At 40.6% G+C, this 21,003-nt stretch overlaps 1 protein-coding gene across 1 annotated transcript in view; it reads right to left on the minus strand.

The window, feature by feature from the left end:
• Positions 1 to 21,003, minus strand: part of LOC139416854 (zinc finger protein 385A-like) — a 153,835-nt gene that overhangs the window by 54,217 nt on the left and 78,615 nt on the right. Inside the window, exon 2 of the mRNA XM_071165990.1 lies at positions 12,622 to 12,770. Within this exon, the coding sequence (XP_071022091.1) occupies positions 12,622 to 12,770 (149 nt within the window). The remainder of the gene's footprint in view (positions 1 to 12,621; positions 12,771 to 21,003) is intronic.

Here is a 21,003-nt window from a genome sequence, read left to right on the forward strand (position 1 = left end):
CAGCAGTTTTCAGTTCTTTCCACAGATTCTCGATTGGATTCAGGTCTGGACTTTGACTTGGCCATTCTAACACCTGGATATGTTTATTTTTGAACCATTCCATTGTAGATTTTGCTTTATGTTTTGGATCATTGTCTTGTTGGAAGACAAATCTCCGTCCCAGTCTCAGGTCTTTTGCAGACTCCATCAGGTTTTCTTCCAGAATGGTCCTGTATTTGGCTCCATCCATCTTCCCATCAATTTTAACCATCTTCCCTGTCCCTGCTGAAGAAAAGCAGGCCCAAACCATGATGCTGCCACCACCATGTTTGACAGTGGGGATGGTGTGTTCAGGGTGATGAGCTCTGTTGCTTTTACGCCAAACATAACGTTTTGCATTGTTGCCAAACAGTTCAATTTTGGTTTTATCTGACCAGAGCACCTTCTTCCACATGTTTGGTGTGTCTCCCCGGTGGCTTGTGCCAAACTTTAAACAACACTTTTTATGGATATCTTTAAGAAATGGCTTTCTTCTTGCCACTCTTCCATAAAGGCCAGATTTGTGCAATATACGACTGATTGTTGTCCTATGGACAGAGACTCCCACCTCAGCTGTAGATCTCTGCAGTTCATCCAGAGTGATCATGGGCCTCTTGGCTGCATCTCTGATCAGTCTTCTCCTTGTATGAGCTGAAAGTTTAGAGGGACGGCCAGGTCTTGGTAGATTTGCAGTGGTCTGATACTCCTTCCATTTCCATATTATCGCTTGCACAGTGCTCCTTGGGATGTTTAAAGCTTGGGAAATCTTTTTGTATCCAAATCCGGCTTTAAACTTCTTCACAACAGTATCTCGGACCGGCCTGGTGTGTTCCTTGTTCTTCATGATGCTCTCTGCGCTTTTAACGGACCTCTGAGACTATCACAGTGCAGGTGCATTTATACGGAGACTTGATTACACACAGGTGGATTGTATTTATCATCATTAGCCATTTAGGTCAACATTGGATCATTCAGAGATCCTCACTGAACTTCTGGAGAGAGTTTGCTGCACTGAAAGTAAAGGGGCTGAATAATTTTGCACGCCCAATTTTTCAGTTTTTGATTTGTTAAAAAAGTTTGAAATATCCAATAAATGTTGTTCCACTTCATGATTGTGTCCCACTTGTTGTTGATTCTTCACAAAAAAATACAGTTTTATATCTTTATGTTTGAAGCCTGAAATGTGGCAAAAGGTCGCAAAGTTCAAGGGGGCCGAATACTTTCGCAAGGCACTGTATAGAGAGCACCTGAGGCTCTAGTATTAGAGAAAGTAGTTTGAAGGGAGAGGGAGAGAGAGAGATAGATAGAGAGAGGGGGAGGGACATAGAGAGAGGGGGAGGGACATAGAGAGAGGGGGAGGGACATAGAGAGAGGGGGAGGGACATAGAGAGAGGGGGAGGGACATAGAGAGAGGGGGAGGGACATAGAGAGAGGGGGAGGGACATAGAGAGAGGGGGAGGGACATAGAGAGAGCGGGAGGGACATAGAGAGAGGGGGAGGGACATAGAGAGAGGGGGAGGGACATAGAGAGAGGGGGAGGGACATAGAGAGAGGGGGAGGGACATAGAGAGAGGGAGAGGGACATAGAGAGAGGGAGAGGGACATAGAGAGAGGGACATAGAGAGAGGGACATAGAGAGAGGGACATAGAGAGAGGGGGAGGGACATAGAGAGAGGGGGAGGGACATAGAGAGAGGGGGAGGGACATAGAGAGAGGGGGAGGGACATAGAGAGAGGGAGAGAGAGAGAGAGAGAGAGAGAGAGAGAGAGAGATGCAGGTGGGGGCTACAGCAGGTAAGATTCAACAAGTCTGCACATGGCTCTCATGATCAGACAGCTTTGTTGTAAATTCCTGAATCTGCCGCCTGAGCGAGGTGTGTGCTTGCATGCGTGGGCCACCTACCTACCTCAGCCTTTAACCTAGTACCACCAGTAGCTGCTGATAAATGATGCAGTGTCTCAAGGCACACTGGGCCAGACAGGCACACAGCCAGGTGTAGAACAAATCACATTGTAGAGGCATTCAAGTTACAGGTCATTGGGAGAAGACAGTCAGGCAGACCATTTAATATTAGAGGCTATGAAAAAGTATTTTTTATTTAGCCTTCAGCTATCTCCTCAGACATTGAGATCCTGCTTAATGTAAGTTACCAGCACAAAGAGCAATAAAAATACATCAAATTGTCTTTGTCACATGCACCGAATACAACACCTTACCATGAAAGACTCATCTACAAGCCCTTAACCAACCATGCAGTTTTAAGAAAATAGAGTTAAGAATAGATTTAATAAATAAAATAAAACTTTTAAAATAGAATAAAAGTAAGACAATAAAATAACAATAATTAGGGTATATATACGGGGGGGCTGGTCAATGCAAATAGTCTGGGTGGCCATTTGATTATATACCTGCTTATGTAGTAAACCACCTACAGGCTACTGTACCATCACTGAAAGGCTTAAGATTTGGTATCTCTCTCTCCCTAAATGTGACGGTATCTCTCAACTCTCAAAGTAACCACTAAAACGAATTTACTACTAACTAATGTCGTGCTTTTAGTGTTGCTGCTTTTAGTCATGCAGAGATTGGGGACATTGCCCTGTGCAGGGTGCCGTCTTTCTGATGAGAAGTTAAACAGGTGTCCTGACTCTCTGTGGTCACTAAAGATCCCATGGCACTTATCATCAGAGTAGGGTGTTAACCCTGGTGTCCTGGCTAAATTCCCAATCTGACCCTCATACCATCATGGCCACCTAATCATCCCCGGCTTCCAATTGGCTCCTTCATCCCCCTGCTCTCCCCTGTCCCCAGGTTTTTGTTGTAAATGAGAATGTGTTCTCAGTCAACTTACCTGGTTAAATAAATAAAACAGGCTTAAACGTTAGCCAGCTATGACGACAACGGACAGTCACCAAGGATCGTTATTAAAGGTCAACGACATGATTGTTTAATTAATATGGTTGAACTGTCATTGAGAAAAATATATAATGACCACAACAAACTATTTTCTACAGATCTCCTTTCACTGCGCAAGAAAACATCTCTCTCTCTCTCTCTCTCTCTCTCTCTCTCTCTCTCTCTCATTGATCCTATATGTACTGTTGTGCTATAATGGGCTATATGTACTGTTTTGCTATAATGGGCTATATGTACTGTTGTGATATAATGGGCTATATGTATTGTTGTGCTATAATGGGCTATATGTACTGTTGTGCTATAATGGGCTATATGTACTGTTGTGCTATAATGAATATATGTACTGTTGTGATATAATGGGCTATATGTATTGTTGTGCTATAATGGGCTATATGTATTGTTGTGCTATAATGGGCTATATGTATTGTTGTGCTATAATGGGCTATATGTATTGTTGTGCTATAATGGGCTATATGTATTGTTGTGCTATAATGGGCTATATGTATTGTTGTGCTATAATGGGCTATATGTATTGTTGTGCTATAATGGGCTATATGTATTGTTGTGCTATAATGGGCTATATGTATTGTTGTGCTATAATGGGCTATATGTATTGTTGTGCTATAATGGGCTATATGTATTGTTGTGCTATAATGGGCTATATGTACTGTTGTGCTATAATGGGCTATATGTATTGTTGTGCTATAATGGGCTATATGTACTGTTGTGCTATAATGGGCTATATGTATTGTTGTGCTATAATGGGCTATATGTATTGTTGTGCTATAATGGGCTATATGTATTGTTGTGCTATAATGGGCTATATGTATTGTTGTGCTATAATGGGCTATATGTACTGTTGTGCTATAATGGGCTATATGTATTGTTGTGCTATAATGGGCTATATGTACTGTTGTGCTATAATGGGCTATATGTATTGTTGTGCTATAATGGGCTATATGTATTGTTGTGCTATAATGGGCTATATGTATTGTTGTGCTATAATGGGCTATATGTATTGTTGTGCTATAATGGGCTATATGTATTGTTGTGCTATAATGGGCTATATGTACTGTTGTGCTATAATGGGCTATATGTACTGTTGTGCTATAATGGGCTATATGTACTGTTGTGCTATAATGGGCTATATGTACTGTTGTGCTATAATGGGCTATATGTACTGTTGTGCTATAATGGGCTATATGTACTGTTGTGATATAATGGGCTATATGTATTGTTGTGCTATAATGGGCTATATGTACTGTTGTGCTATAATGGGCTATATGTACTGTTGTGCTATAATGGGCTATATGTACTGTTGTGCTATAATGGGCTATATGTATGTACAGGCCAAGACGGACCCTTTCATATGCAACTAGAAGCCTCTATGGCAGAAGTAACAACACATGTATTGCACTGCCATAGACACAATGTAAAACCAAAACAGTTCAACAACTTCTAGCCAACATTCTAGACCCCACAGACTCCCCTCCCACCGGTTCCAAATAAAATACCTGTCCGAGCGAATCCTCACTGTCACTGTCTGTCACTCAGCACTCAATTGTCTTTAGGTGCACACAATAGAGTAGTCCGTTTCTTAATGGTCCCTAATATGTAGTTGGTAAGGTTAAGTTGTCCTCTCCCAGCCTCTGCAACATCACCATCTACTGGTCAGCAGCAGTTAAAACTACCTGACTTTGAGTGCCAACGAACAGTATGCAGGCGTCAATAGATCCCACTGGAAAAATATAGATATCCACCGTGCTAAAAAGGAGTACTGGGAACTGATAGTTAGCAGGGTGTTTCACAGTCCTGAGCCGCATGGAGCCAAACTGAACTGACCAGGCCTGTGAGATGTAAATATCTATGTTGCTATGCTATGTCCCCCAACACTACACTATGTTGCTATGCTATGTCCCAACACTAAACTATGTTGCTATGTCCCAACACTATACTATGTTGCTATGTCCCAACACTACACTATGTTGCTATGCTATATACTAACACTATACTATGATGCTATGTCCCAACACTATTCTATGTTGCTATGCTATGTCCCAACACTATACTATGTCGCTATGTCCCAACACTATACTATGTTGCTATGTCCCAACACAATACTATGTTGCTATACTATATACCAACACTATGCTATGTTGCTATTCTATGTGCCAACACAATGCTATGTTGATATGCTATGTCACAACACTATATTATGTTGCTGTTCATATCCCAACACTATACTATGTTGCTATGCTACGTCCCAACACTAATACTATGTTGCTATGCTACGTCCCAACACTATCTTATGTTGTTTTTCTATATCCCAACACTATACTATGTTGCTAAGTGCTAACACTATACTATGTTGCTACGCTACGTCCCAACACTAATACTATGTTGCTATGCTACGTCCCAACACTATCTTATGTTGTCTTTCTATATCCCAGCACTATACTGTGTTGCTAAGTACTAACACTATACTATGTTGCTATGCTACGTCCCAACACTATACTATGTTGCTATGCTATGTCCCAACACTATACTATGTTGCTATGTCCCAACACTATACTATGATGCTATGTCCCAACACTATTCTATGTTGCTATGCTATGTCCCAACACTATACTATGTCGCTATGTCCCAACACTATACTAGGTTGCTATGTCCCAACACAATACTATGTTGCTATACTATATACCAACACTATGCTATGTTGCTATTGTAACAGTATTCTATGTCCCAACACTATACGATGTTGCTATTCTATGTGCCAACACCATGCTATGTTGCTATGCTATGTCCCAACACTATACTATGTTGCTATGTCCCAACACTATACTATGTTGCTATGTCCCAACACAATACTATGTTGCTATACTATATACCAACACTATACTATGTTTCTATTCTATGTCCCAACACTATACGATGTTGCTATTCTATGGGCCAACACAATGCTATGTTGATATGTTATGTCACAACACTATATTATGTTGCTGTTCATATCCCAACACTATACTATGTTGCTATGCTACGTCCCAACACTATACTATGTTGCTATGCTACGTCCCAACACTATCTTATGTTGTCTTTCTATATCCCAACACTAAACTATGTTGCTAAGTGCTAACACTATACTATGTTGCTATGCTACGTCCCAACACTATACTATGTTGCTATGCTACGTCCCAACACTATACTATGTTGCTATGCTACGTCCCAACACTATCTTATGTTGTTTTTCTATATCCCAACACTATACTATGTTGCTAAGTGCTAACACTATACTATGTTGCTATGCTACGTCCCAACACTAATACTATGTTGCTATGCTACGTCCCAACACTATCTTATGTTGTCTTTCTATATCCCAACACTATACTGTGTTGCTAAGTACTAACACTATACTATGTTGCTATGCTACGTCCCAACACGAATACTATGTTGCTAAACTATGTCCCAACACTATACTATGTTGCTAAGTGGTAACACTATACTCTGTTTCTATGCTAAGTCCCAACACTATACTATGTTGCTAAGTGCTAACACTATACTATGTTGCTAAGTGCTAACACTATACTATGTTGCTATGCTATGTCCCAACACTATACTTTGTTGCTATGTTACATCCCAACACTATACTTTGTTGCTATTCTATGTCCCAACACTATACTATGTTGCTATGCTATGTCCCAACACTATACTTTGTTGCTATGCTATGTCCCAACACTATTCTATGTTGCTATGCTCTGTGTCAACACTATACTATGTTGCTATGCTTTGTCCCAACACTATACTATGTTGCTATGCTATGTCCCAACACTATATTATGTTGCTATGCTATGTCCCAACACTATACTATGATGCTATGCTATGTCCCCACTTTATACTATGTCGCTATGTTATGTCCCAACACTATACTATGATGCTATGCTATGTCCCCACTTTATACTATGTTGCTATGCTATGTCCCAACACTATATTATGTTGCTATGTCCCAACACTGTACTATGATGCTATGCTACGTCCCCACTTTATACTATGTTGCTATGCTATGTCCCAACACTGTATTATGATGCTATGCTATGTCCCAACACTATATTATGTTGCTATGTCCCAACACTGTATTATGATGCTATGCTATGTCCCCAATTTATACTATGTTGCTATGCTATGTCCCAACACTGTATTATGATGCTATGCTATGTGCCCACTTTATACTATGTTGCTATGCTATGTCCCAACACTATATTATGTTGCTATGTCCCAACACTGTACTATGATGCTATGCTATGTCCCAACACTATATTATGTTGAATGTCCCAACACTGTACTATGATGCAATGCTATGTCCCAACACTATATTATGTTGCTATGTCCCAACACTGTACTATGATGCTATGCTATGTCCCAACACTATATTATGTTGCTATGTCCCAACACTGTACTATGATGCTATGCTATGTCCCAACACTATATTATGTTGCTATGTCCCAACACTGTACTATGATGCTATGCTATGTCCCAACACTATATTATGTTGCTATGTCCCAACACTGTACTATGATGCTATGCTATGTCCCAACACTATATTATGTTGCTATGTCCCAACACTGTACTATGATGCTATGCTATGTGCCCACTTTATACTATGTTGCTGTTCTATGTCCCAACACTGTACTATGATGCTATGCTATGTGCCCACTTTATACTATGTTGCTGTTCTATGTCCCAACACTATATTATGTTGCTATGTCCCAACACTATATTATGTTGCTATGTCCCAACACTATATTATGTTGCTATGTCCCAACACTATACTATGTTGCTGTTCTATGTCCCAACACTATATTATGTTGCTATGTCCCAACACTATATTATGTTGCTATGTCCCAACACTATATTATGTTGCTATGTCCCAACACTATACTATGTTTCTGTTCTATGTGCCAACACTGTACTGTGTGTTTAGTCTTTTAGATCATTATTAAAACGATGTATTTATAATAGAACAATCCAGTTCTATTGATTCTGCTGAACAGCAGAACACACTGTACTGTTTATAATGCATTTCCTAATTGGCCATCATGAGAATGCAATGCACAGCAATGTTGAATAATATGTTGAGTATGGTGAAATGCAAAATATCCTCCTAATCAAAATGATAACCCATAACTCATAGCCCGGAGTTGGAAAAGTATACCTTCTCTTTCAAATGCTTTAGCTGAGCTTGATTGAGTTTGTCTGGCGAACTGGAACCAATAGAATAGTCCCAGAAGTGTATACCCTGCCCACCTGGCACTACACACAGGCTAAAGGTAACGCAGATAGTAATTTAAAGATTTCAAGTAGAATTTGAACCCAGGTCTGGCCTGAGGACACAGAGGCACAGGCAGCCCAATTTTTGACCAATCAGATCAGCTTTGAAAAAGATCTTGTGATTGGTCAAAAGACCAATTAGTGGAAAAAAATATCAGAATTGGGCTGCCTGTGTAGATGCCACCTAGGAAAGAATGTCACCTTTCCAACAAGTCAGTTCGTCAAATTTCTGCCCTGCTAGAACTGCTCCGGTCAACTGTAAGTTATGTTATTGTGAAGTAGAAACGTCTAGGAGAAACAACGGCTAAGCTGCGAAGTGGTAGGCCACACAAGTTCACAGAACGGGACCATCGAATGCTGAAGTGCGTAGTGCGTAAAAATTGTTTGTCTTCGGTTACAACACTCACTACAGTCACAAATAAGCCTAAGATCACCATGCGCAATGCCAAGTGTCGGCTGGAGTGGTGTAAAGCTCACTGCCATTTGATTCTGGAGCAATCGAAACGCGTTCTCTGGCGCGATGAATCACGCTTCACCATCTGGTAGTCCGGCGGATTAATCTGTGTTAGGTGGATGCCAGGAAAATGCTACCTGCCCCAATGCATAGTGCCAACTGTAAAGTTTGGTGGAGGCGGAATAATGGTCTGGGGCTTTTCATGGTTCAGGCTCCTAAGTTCCAGTGAAGGGATATCTCAACGCTACAGCATACAATGACATTCTAGACGATTCTGTAATTCCAACTTTGTGGCAAAAGTTTGGGGAAGGCCCATTCCTGTTTCAGCATGACAATGCCCCCATGGGCCTCCCGGGTGGCGCAGTGGTTAAGGGCACTGATCCATGCACCTGTTCCAGCTGCATTAAGTACTGCAGTGCATCTCGTCCTAATGGACTTCACCAGATTTGCCAGTTCTTGCTGTGAGATGTTACCCCACTTTTCCACCAAGGCATGGAATGGCCCTAGCCCTCGCCCTCACCCTCCGATCCAACAGGTCCCAGACGTGCTCAATGGGATTGAGATCCGGCCTCTTCGCTGGCCATGGCAGAACACTGACATTCTTGCCTTGCAGGAAATCACACACAGAACAAGCAGTATGGCTGGTGGCATTGTCATGCTGGAGGGTCGTGTCAGGATGAGCCTGCAGTAAGGGTACCACATGAGGGAGGAGGAGGTTTTCCTTGTAACGCACAGCGTTGAGATTGCCTGCAATGACAACAAGCTCAGTCCACCTCCAAATCGTTCCCATTCCAGAGTACAGGCCTCGGTGTAACGCTCATTCCTTCGACGATAAACGCGAATACGACCATCACACCTGGTGAGACAAAACCGCGACTCATCAGTGAAGAGCACTTTTTGCCAGCCCTGTCTGTTCCAGCGACGGTGGGTTTGTGCCCATAGGTGACGTTGTTGCCGGGGATGTCTGGTGAGGACCTGCCTTACAACAGGCCTACAAGCCCTCAGTCCAGCCTCACTCAGCCTGTTGCGGACAGTCTGAGCACTGATGGAGGGATTGTGCGTTCCTGGTGTAACTCGGGCAGCTGTTGTTTCCATCCTGTACCTGTCCCTCAGGTGTGATGTTCGGATGTACCTATCCTGTGCAGGTGTAGTTACACGTGGTCTGCCACTGCGAGGACGATCAGCTGTCCGTCTTGTCTCCCTTTAGCGCTGTCTTAGGCATCTCACAGTATGGACATTGCAATCTATTACCCTGGCCACATCTGCAGTCCTCATGCCTTCTTGCAGCATGCCTAAGGCACGTTCACGCAGATGAGCAGGGACCCTGGGAATCTTTCTTTTGGTGTTTTTCAGAGTCAGTAGAAAGTCCTCTAAGTTTTCATAACTGTGACCTTAATTGCCTTAATTATCCAATTGCTTGGATACAATACACATGAAGCTAAGATCATTTGTACATTGAACTAAAATCACCTGTTCAAAATGACACAACTTAACATCAAAGTATTACCATTTCAAAATGCAATTCACACATTACATCTGAGATGAATGTCTATTAATTTCATTACAATGATCTAACTATCAATTGATACAACTGCTCAAAATGGTAAGGTACTGTTGCATTACTCTTAATGCATAGTTTTACAGAAACTGACAAACAAAATTCCATGTTTAGGTCATGAAAGTTTCAGGATAACGGGATCCATTGACACCAATTACCGTGGAACATGAACCAATTGAACTATATTATCTATGGATGTAATATTTCATCATCATTCTTTATCCGACACTGTTTCTATGGTCCCATGTACCACTTTTCCAGACCATGTTTTCAGATTTGACATTATTGTACACTCACTGGCCACTTTATTAGGTACACCTATCGAGTACTGGGTACGACCCCCTTTTGCCTCCATAACAGCCTGAATTATTCACGGTGTTGTACGTTACAGTAAGAGATGCCCTTCTGCACACCACTGTTTTAAACAGCTGTTATTTGAGCATTTGTGGCCTTTCTGTTAGCTTGAATGAGTCTGGACATTCTCCTCTGACCTCTCTCATTAACAAGGTGTTTTTTCCCACAGAAATGCCTTTCACTGAGTGTGTTTTGTTCATCGCACCATTCTCTGGAAACTCTAGAGACTGTAATGGGTAAAAATCCCAGGAAGGCAGCTGTTTCTGAGATGCTGGAATTATGTGGCATCAACAATCATACCACGGTCAAAGTTGCTTAGATTACTCATCTTGCCTGTTCTAATGTTTGGTCGAACAACAACTAAAGCTCTCTACTCTATAGACTCTATATATTGAGTTGCAGGCAGCCACATGATTCGCTGTTCGAATGTAACTTTCCTTGATGAGCTAAATCAGGTCTGTAGAGCTGGCAATTTTTCTCCAAGTGGAGGTGGAAGGTATATGATAGGCGCCCTCACGAACAAGCCGCCCTTCTCCAGGCCATGAATGACGCATGCAATGACATCACGGCAGACCAGTGTCAGGCCTTGATTCGCCATGCCCGAAGATTCTTCCCAAGATGTTTGGCTAATAAAAACATCCATTGTGATGTGGATGAGAAGCTGTGGCCAAATCCACAAGAAAGGGTTGATGGAAATATAGAAGTACAGTTATCAATCATTTGTTTGGCTTTTTACAGTAAGCCAGCTGAGGAACACTGCAGTTGATGTTTTACTGTAGTTTTTTAATTTTTTGGTAGCTAATTATTTTTGCTTTGATTCAAAGAAACCTATGAGTGATTTTATTGTATTTTATCAATAAATGTCAGATTTTGTTCAATGATTCCAGTGTCTGTAATATTCTCTCTACTAGTCTGTTTACAGTGATGTATGTACATGTAGTAGCATATTGAAACATGTATCACAAATTTTGTACTACAATATTTAATGATTGTACAAACAACTACACAGTGAAACTATCGGTATCTTATGTGTGGGTGATCTAAATGAATGTTACTATGGTATTTCATGATAAATTAGTTATTTGAACCAATGATTCTGCAAGTGCAAGGTTTCTTTAAAGATATGAATGCACAATGCAATGTTTTGAACATTGGACAGCCTGTGTTACAAGTGATAACCATTTTGAGTTTTGTGTCTAGAGTTTTGAAAAATGACCACTAGGTTCTGAAATTAGTGCCAAAGTGATTGTAAACTGTAACGACGCTTCCACATGTGTATGTTCATTAATTGTTTATGGTTCATTGAACAAGCATGGGAAACAGTGTTTAAACACTTTACAATGAAGATCTGTGAAGTTATTTGGATTTTTACAAATTATCTTTGAAAGACAGGGTCCTGAAAAAGGGACGTATCATTTTTTGCTGAGTTTACATCCATGGAGTGTGTGTGGTGTGTGTGTGTTTGTGCATATTCTGTGTTGGTATCTGTTGGGTGTGTGTTTGTATGTGTATGCTGTGTTCGTGTGTTGAGTATGTATCATGTGTGTGCAGTGTGTGTGTCTGTGTGTGTGTGTGTGTGTGTGGTGTGTGGTGTGTGTGTGCTTGTGCATGTGTATCTGCGTATTCTGTGTTAGTATCTGTTGGGTGTGTGTTTGTATGTGTATGCTGTGTTCGTGTGTTGAGTATGTATCATGTGTGTGCAGTGTGTGTGTCTGTGTGTGTGTGTGTGTGTGTGTCTGTGTGTGTGTGTGTCTGTGTGTGTGTGTGTGTGTGTGTGTGTGTCTGTGTGTGTGTCTGTGTGTGTGTGTGTGTGTGTGTGTCTGTGTGTGTGTGCTTGTGCATGTGTATCTGCGTATTCTGTGTTAGTATCTGTTGGGTGTGTGTGTGTGTGTGTGTGTGTGTGTGTGTGTGTGTGTGTGTGTGTGTGTGTGTGTGTGTGTGTGTGTGTGTGTGTGTGTGTGTGTGTGTGTGTACTCGCGATGTTGAATACAGTACTCACAGTGTTGAAGTTGTGAAACAGGCCAATGCTGTGTTGTGGTGGAGCTGTGTCCATGGGGAACTGGAGGAAGGGCTTCATATCCAGGTGTGGCTGGATCATAGTGGGGGTCCGCAGGAACGCAGGCATCGCCCCTGCACGGTTTATACCTCCTACAGAGAGGGAGGGACATGGTCAAAATACACACACTGAATAGTACAGGCATTAGGCTCTTGTATGTCCTTGAAAGTGTCCTGGGATCCATTCTCCCAAACATGGCGAGAATCTCCATCAACTGCAGCAAAGAAAATAGTGGGCTATAATAACTCACTCACTATCATATAATAAGGTTGCAACACACAGGCACACATTTGTGAATAACAGTCACATGTCACATTAGGGATTGTCCTCTAAAACCTTTCCAGTGGAAAAAGTGGGGAGAGAAACGAAGCCAGCATATCTTGTGAGGACAAGTCAGTGTTTCATTTGAAGGGGCTGCCAGTGTCAGGCAGTGGTTATGAAACATCTTCTGTCTACATCATTGTTCTTATCTCTCTCTCTCTGCCACTCTCTCTCTCTGCACCTCTCTTAATCTGTCTACCCCCTTCTCTGCCTATCTCTCTCTCTTTCTCTGCCTCTCACTTCAATTCAATTTAATGGGCTTCATTGGCATAGAAACATTTTATAATGTCGTATGTTTTCCCCCAACACCACTTTCCATCAATTTGTATAGCAGACTCATGCCAAATTGAGTCAAAGGTTTTTTTGAAGACAACAAAGCATGAGAAGACTTTGCCTTTTTTTTGGTTTGTTTGTTTGTCAATTAGGGTGTGCAGGGTGAATACGTGGTCTGTCATACGATAATGTGGTAAAATACCAATTTGACATTTGCTAGGTACGTTGTTTTCACTGGGGAAATGTACGAGTCTGCTGTTAATGATAATGCAGAGGATTTTCCCAAGGTTGCTGTTGACGCATATCCCACGGTAGTTATTGTGGTCAAATTTCTCTCAACTTTTGTGGATTGGGGTAGTGCTGTATACTACTTTATCACTGACCTCAACCCAGAGTCTCTCAGAGCGTTCACAGTCTGACACCCCTATCAGATCACAGCAAAATCACAGTCTACTTGAACAGAGCAATACTCAATCATGAGGCATCAAAGCCAAAGGAACTGAGTAATATTGAGAAATGCTATAGATGGAAGGAAAGTAGTGTGGAAACCTACCAAAAAAGTTATCTAACCAGAACAGTGATCAACCACTTCTCCAATTTTTGGGGCTCTATAACAAAGAACAAACAACAAAAACATATACAGTGCCTTGCGAAAGTATTCGGCCCTCTTGAACTTTGCGACCTTTTGCCACATTTCAGGCTTCAAACATAAAGATATAAAACTGTATTTTTTTGTGAAGAATCAACAACAAGTGGGACACAATCATGAAGTGGAACGACATTTATTGGATATTTCAAACTTTTTTAACAAATCAAAAACTGAAAAATTGGGCGTGCAAAATTATTCAGCCCCCTTAAGTTAATACTTTGTAGCGCCACCTTTTGCTGCGATTACAGCTGTAAGTCGCTTGGGGTATGTCTCTATCAGTTTTGCACATCGAGAGACTGAAATTTTTTCCCATTCCTCCTTGCAAAACAGCTCGAGCTCAGTGAGGTTGGATGGAGAGCATTTGTGAACAGTGGTTTTCAGTTCATTCCACAGATTCTCGATTGGACTTTGACTTGGCCATTCTAACACCTGGATATGTTTATTTTTGAACCATTCCATTGTAGATTTTGCTTTATGTTTTGGATCATTGTCTTGTTGGAAGACAAATCTCCGTCCCAGTCTCAGGTCTTTTGCAGACTCCATCAGGTTTTCTTCCAGAATGGTCCTGTATTTGGCTCCATCCATCTTCCCATCAATTTTAACCATCTTCCCTGTCCCTGCTGAAGAAAAGCAGGCCCAAACCATGATGCTGCCACCACCATGTTTGACAGTGGGGATGGTGTGTTCAGCTGTGTTGCTTTTACGCCAAACATAACGTTTTGCATTGTTGCCAAAAAGTTCCATTTTGGTTTCATCTGACCAGAGCACCTTCTTCCACATGTTTGGTGTGTCTTCCAGGTGTCTTGTGGCAAACTTTAAACAACACTTTTTGTGGATATCTTTAAGAAATGGCTTTCTTCTTGCCACTCTTCCATAAAGGCCATATTTGTGCAATATACGACTGATTGTTGTCCTATGGACAGAGTCTCCCACCTCAGCTGTAGATCTCTGCAGTTCATCCAGAGTGATCATGGGCCTCTTGGCTGCATCTCTGATCAGTCTTCTCCTTGTATGAGCTGAAAGTTTAGAGGGACGGCCAGGTCTTGGTAGATTTGCAGTGGTCTGATACTCCTTCCATTTCAATATTATCGCTTGCACAGTGCTCCTTGGGATGTTTAAAGCTTGGGAAATCTTTTTGTATTCAAATCCGGCTTTAAACTTCTTCACAACAGTATCTCGGACAGGCCTGGTGTGTTCCTTGTTCTTCATGATGCTCTCTGCGCTTTTAACGGACCTCTGCGACTATCACAGTGCAGATGCATTTATACGGAGACTTGATTACACACAGGTGGATTGTATTTATCATCATTAGTCATTTAGGTCAACATTGGATCATTCAGAGATCCTCACTGAACTTCTGGAGAGAGTTTGCTGCACTGAAAGTAAAGGGGCTGAATAATTTTGCACGCCCAATTTTTCAGTTTTTGATTTGTTAAAAAAGTTTGAAATATCCAATAAATGTCGTTCCACTTCATGATTGTGTCCCACTTGTTGTTGATTCTTCACAAAAAAATACAGTTTTATATCTTTATGTTTGAAGCCTGAAATGTGGCAAAAGGTCGCAAAGTTCAAGGGGGCCGAATACTTTCGCAAGGCACTGTACTTGATCAAATACAAATATTAGAATATTAGAATCAACTTTTAAAGACTTCCAGATCCCACTGGATTCTCCAATTACCTTGAATGAACTACAGGACAAAATACAAACCTTGCAACCCAAAAAGGACTGTGGTGTTTATGTTATCCTAAATGAAATGATAAAATATACAGACCACAAATTTCAATTGGCTATACTTAAACTTTTTAACATTATCCTTACAGTGCCTTCGAAAAGCATTCAGACTCTGTTACTTTTTCCCCATTTGATACATTACAGCTTTCTTCTAAATTGTTTTTTCTCCTCATCAATCTACACACACTACCCCATAATGACAAAGCAAGAACAGGTTTTTAAGAAACATTATCCTAATAAAAATATTACATTTACATAAGTATTCAGACCTTATACTCAGTACTTTTTTGAAGCACCTTAGGCAGCGATTAACAGTGGTGGAAAAAGTACCCAATTGTAATATTTGAGTAGATGTAAAGATACCTTAATAGAAAATGACTCAAGTAAGTCACTCAGTAAAATACTACTTGAGTAAAAGTCTAAAAGTATTTGGTTTAAAATATACTTAAGTATCAAAAAAGTAAAAGTATAAATAATTTAAAATCACTTATATTAAGCAAACCAGACGGCACAATTGTTTATTCTTTTTTCTGATAACCAGCATCCCGGAGTCGCCGCTACACCTTTGATGTTGAGACTGGTGTTTTGCGGGTACTATTTAATGAAGCTGCCAGTTGAGGACTTGTGAGGCATCTGTTTCGCAAACTAGATATTCTAATGTACTTGTCCTCCTGCTCAGTTGTGCACCGGGGCCTCCCACTACTCTTTCTATTCTGGTTAGTTTGCGCTGGTTAGTTAGCTGCTAGTTTGCTCTGTTCTGTGAAGGGAGTAGTACACAGCGTTGTACGAGATATTCAGTTTCTTGGCAATTCCCCGCATGGAATAGCCTTTATTTCTCAGAACAAGAATAGACTGACGAGTTTCAGAAGAACGTTTTTTGTTTCTGGCAATTTTGAGCCTGTAATTGAACCCACAAATGTTGATGCTCCAGATACTCAACTAGTCTAAAGAAGGCCAGTTTTATTGCTTCTTTAATCAGAACAACAGGTTTCAGCTGTGTTAACATAATTGCAAAAGGGTTTTCTAATGATCAATTAGCATTTTAAAATGATAAACTTGGATTAGCTAACACAACGTGCCATTGGAACACAGGAGTGATGGTTGCTGACAATGGGCCTCTGTACGCCTATGTAGATATTCCATTAAAAGAAAATGCTGTTTCCAGTTACAATAGTCATTTACAACATTAATGTCTACACTTGTCAGGCCCTGACCTTAGTTATCTTTGTTTTCTTTATTATTTTGGTTAGGTCAGGGTGTGACGAGGGTGGTATGTGTGTTTTACCCTGTCTAGGGTTTTTTGTATATCTATGGGGTTTTGGTATGTCTAGGTAAATGTAGGTCTATGGGGGCCTGAATTGGTCCCCAATCAGAGGCAGCTGTTTATCGTTGTCTCTGATTGGGGATCCTATTTAGGTTGCCATTTTCCATTTTGGTTTTGTGGATTATTGTCTATGTGTAGTTGCATGTCAGCACTCGTGTTTATAGCGTCACGGTCGGGTTGTTAGTTTGTTTAGTGTTCTTCGTGTAAATAAAGACAAATGTATTCTTATCACCCTGCGCCTTGGTCTCATCGTTATGACGAACGTGACAACACTGTATTTCCGATCAATTTGGTGTTAATTTAATGGACATAACATTTTATTTTCTTTCAAAAACAAGGACATTTCTAAGTGACCCCAAACTTTTGAACAGAAGTGGAACATCTTAGTAAGACCAAAATAATGGTGTTGCCAGGACCACAAATACAAATTCCATCTAGACACTGTTGCCCTAGAGCACACAAAAAAACTATATATACACCTCAGAGCCACAGGTAACTTCCACAAAGCTGTGAATGATCTGAGTGACAAGGCAAGAAGGGCTTTCGATGCCATCTAAAGGAACATCAAATTCGACCTACCAATTAGGATCTGGCTAAAAATACTTGAATCAGTTATTTAAAGAACCCATTGCCCTTTATGGTTGTGAGGTCTGGGGTCTGCTCACCAACCAAGAATTCACAAAATAGGAAAAACACCAAATTGAGACTCTACATGCAGAATTCTGCAAAAATATCCTCAGTGTAAAACACCAAATAATGCATGCAGAGCAGTAATAGGCCGATACAAGCTAGTCATCAAAATACAGAAAAGAGACGTTAAATTCTACAACCACCTAAAAGGAAGCGATTCCCAAACCTTCCATAACAAAGCCATCACCTACAGAGAGATGAACCTGAGAAGAGTCCCCTAAGCAAGCTGGTCGTGGGGCTCCGTTCACAAACACAAACAGAGCCCCAGGACAGTAACACAATTTGACCCAACCAAATCATGAGAAAACAAAATGATTACTTGACACATTGGAAAGAATGAACCAAAAAACAGAACTAGAATACAATTTTTGCCCTAAACAGTGAGTACACAGTGGCAGAATACCTGACCACTGTGACTGACCCAAACTTAAGGAAAGATTTGACTCTGTACAGACTCAGTGAGTATAGCCTTGCTATTGATAGAGGCAGACCTGGCTCTCAAGAGAAGACAGGCTATGTGCACACTGAGTGTAATGTAATGTTTACTGTTAAGTTTTTCATTTTTCATTTCACTTTTGTTTATCTATTTGACATGCATTGGCAATGTAAACATATGTTTCCCATGCCAGTAAAGCCTTTAAATTGAATGTAATTAAGTGAGAGAAAGTGCCAAAGAGAAAGAGAGAAACCGAGCAAGAGATTAGTGTAAAAGTGGGAGAGAGTTGGGGCTCATTTGAAAAGGACTGAGACTTTGGGAATGTGCTGTCTCAGCCAAAGCCCAGCTGCTGCTTGCCTCTGCTCTTTGCTCCGTGTCCACCTGGGTGCTCAGTGCATCTGTAAACCCCAGGGCTGAGCTGCTGAGGCCTGCCTCATTGCCTCCCATTAGGCATGCGTGGCTGTTCTCTAACACACACACAGAACACAACAAACACACACCTGCGTGCACACGCACACACACTTAAAATCACTCAAGCACTCACATTCAGACAGTTTTCTCCATGAGTTACTGGTGTTAGAGACACAATCAGTCTCTCTCTGGTGGTAGACACTGCTGGTGCTCCCATAATCATCCTCTTCACTGAGTCTCTCAGTGAGCACAACAACAGAGTTGTTTGAAATCAAAGCCAGAATGAATGCCTAAACTTAACCTTAAAAATGTTACGTTTATGGACAAGCGTCCAATTCTGAAGTGAGACTGTGAGAGCTTGTTGAGGGAATAGTGTCTATGCTAGGGCTGTTGCCAGTCATGAAGGCAGACAAATTCCACGGCAATTAGGCTTCTCCAAGCTCTGATGCTGGTCATTAGTAGCCTACCAAACTCGCTAACTGCCTGGTACTCAGTACTCTATTGACCCGCTAATCACTCTGACATCAATGCAAATCGAATCGAATATCAAAAACTTAATGAGAGCCCATGAGCTCATGCTGTGCAACATTTCTATAGGCTATGGAATTGCGTGAGAAAACAGAGTGATGACCACTAATAAAAATAAGAGGATTTCATTAGCTTTCTATAAGCTAGACCTACTATATGTATTGCTTCATTGCTTCTCTTTACAACATTGCTTCTCTTTACAACAAGGGTATAGCCTACCTGGCTGGCAATTACAATAAACCACTGGGAAAATGTTGATTTGATAATGGTCCAGTCTAAATCAAAACAAATGTCACACTTGTATTATATGGAAAGACAATTTTATATCAAGAATAGTCTGATGGGTGACAATATTAGCCTATCACTTGGGAATTATATATTATCACTTGTGAATGATGCCCAGCATAAGAAACAATGCCTTTTTCTTGGGGACTTTTTCAAATCATAGTCACACACCTCATGTAGTCTAGCCCATAGGCCTATATGTTTTAATAAGGTCAGTATCACACCTCATGTAGCCTAGCCCATAGGCCTATATGTTTTAATAAGGTCAGTATCACACCTCATGTAGCCTAGCCCATAGGCCTATATGTTTTAATAAGGTCAGTATCACACATCATGCAGACTAGCCCATAGGCCTATATGTTTTAATAAGGTTTGTATCACACCTCATGTAGTCTAGCTCATAGGCTTATATGTTTTAATAAGGTCAGTATCACACCTCATGTAGACTAGCACATAGGCCTATATGTTTTAATAAGGTCAGTATCACACCTCATGTAGTCTAGCTCATAGGCTTATATGTTTTAATAAGGTCAGTATCACACCTCATGTAGCCTAGCCCATAGGCCTATATGTTTTAATAAGGTCAGTATCACACCTCATGTAGCCTAGCCCATAGGCCTATATGTTTTAATAAGGTCAGTATCACACCTCATGTACCCTAGCCCATAGGCCTATATGTTTTAATAAGGTCAGTATCGCACCTCATGTAGTCTAGCCCATAGGCCTATATGTTTTAATAAGGTCAGTATCACACCTCATGTACCCTAGCCCATAGGCCTATATGTTTTAATAAGGTCAGTATCACACCTCATGTACCCTAGCCCATAGGCCTATATGTTTTAATAAGGTTTGTATCACAACTAAAGTGGCCAAATAACTTTTTTAAATGAAGCACATTAATTAGCTTTTCAACGGGTGTAGAGCCTAACTGGCATATATAAGCAGCGTGTGAGTTTCTAGTTTGGGGAAGATAATTTCCACCATAAAAATGCACCTTTATAATAACAGCATTACACAATTGTTCAATGTAAATTACTACACAAAATCCTTGCAACCAATAGAATGTTATATATATATATATGGGGGATACAGTCTTCCCAGCTCTGCAGATTCTGCTGTGAAGAGGCAGAGTCATTAGATCATTTTTTTTGGTATTGTCCATATGTAGCTCGTTTTTGGTCACAGGTCCAGGAATGGCTGAAGATTTTCAACATTTACCTGGAGCTAACTCTGCAGATAGCAATACTGGGTGATTTGAAAAATCATAGTCAATCAATCAATAACATAATAATTATTTTAACAAAAATGTTTATTTTAAATGTATAATCTGTAAAAGCTATGGGAATAGAAATGTTCAATACTTTTGTGAAGCATCAGCACAGTTGAAAAATAAATGGCAAATAGAAATCCAAAATGGATGATGTTAAGAGATAGATGGGAGGGGTTGAATGGAGCTGAAGGGTGGGACTAATAACAAGATAACCAATGTAAAACATACTGTACAATGTATATAGATTCAGAAATGTTGTGAAATTGCACAGTTACAAATATAAATCAAACTGGATGGACATCAGAAATAGAGGAAGGACTAAAAACAAAACAAAAATAACTATTGTAAAATAGATTGTGTCTGTAAAATGTGTATAAGATGTATAAACTGAAGGTAGAAGCCTAAG

The sequence above is a fragment of the Oncorhynchus clarkii genome, chromosome 9, assembly GCF_045791955.1.
Source record: "Oncorhynchus clarkii lewisi isolate Uvic-CL-2024 chromosome 9, UVic_Ocla_1.0, whole genome shotgun sequence".
NCBI classification, from domain to species: Eukaryota; Metazoa; Chordata; class Actinopteri; order Salmoniformes; family Salmonidae; genus Oncorhynchus; species Oncorhynchus clarkii.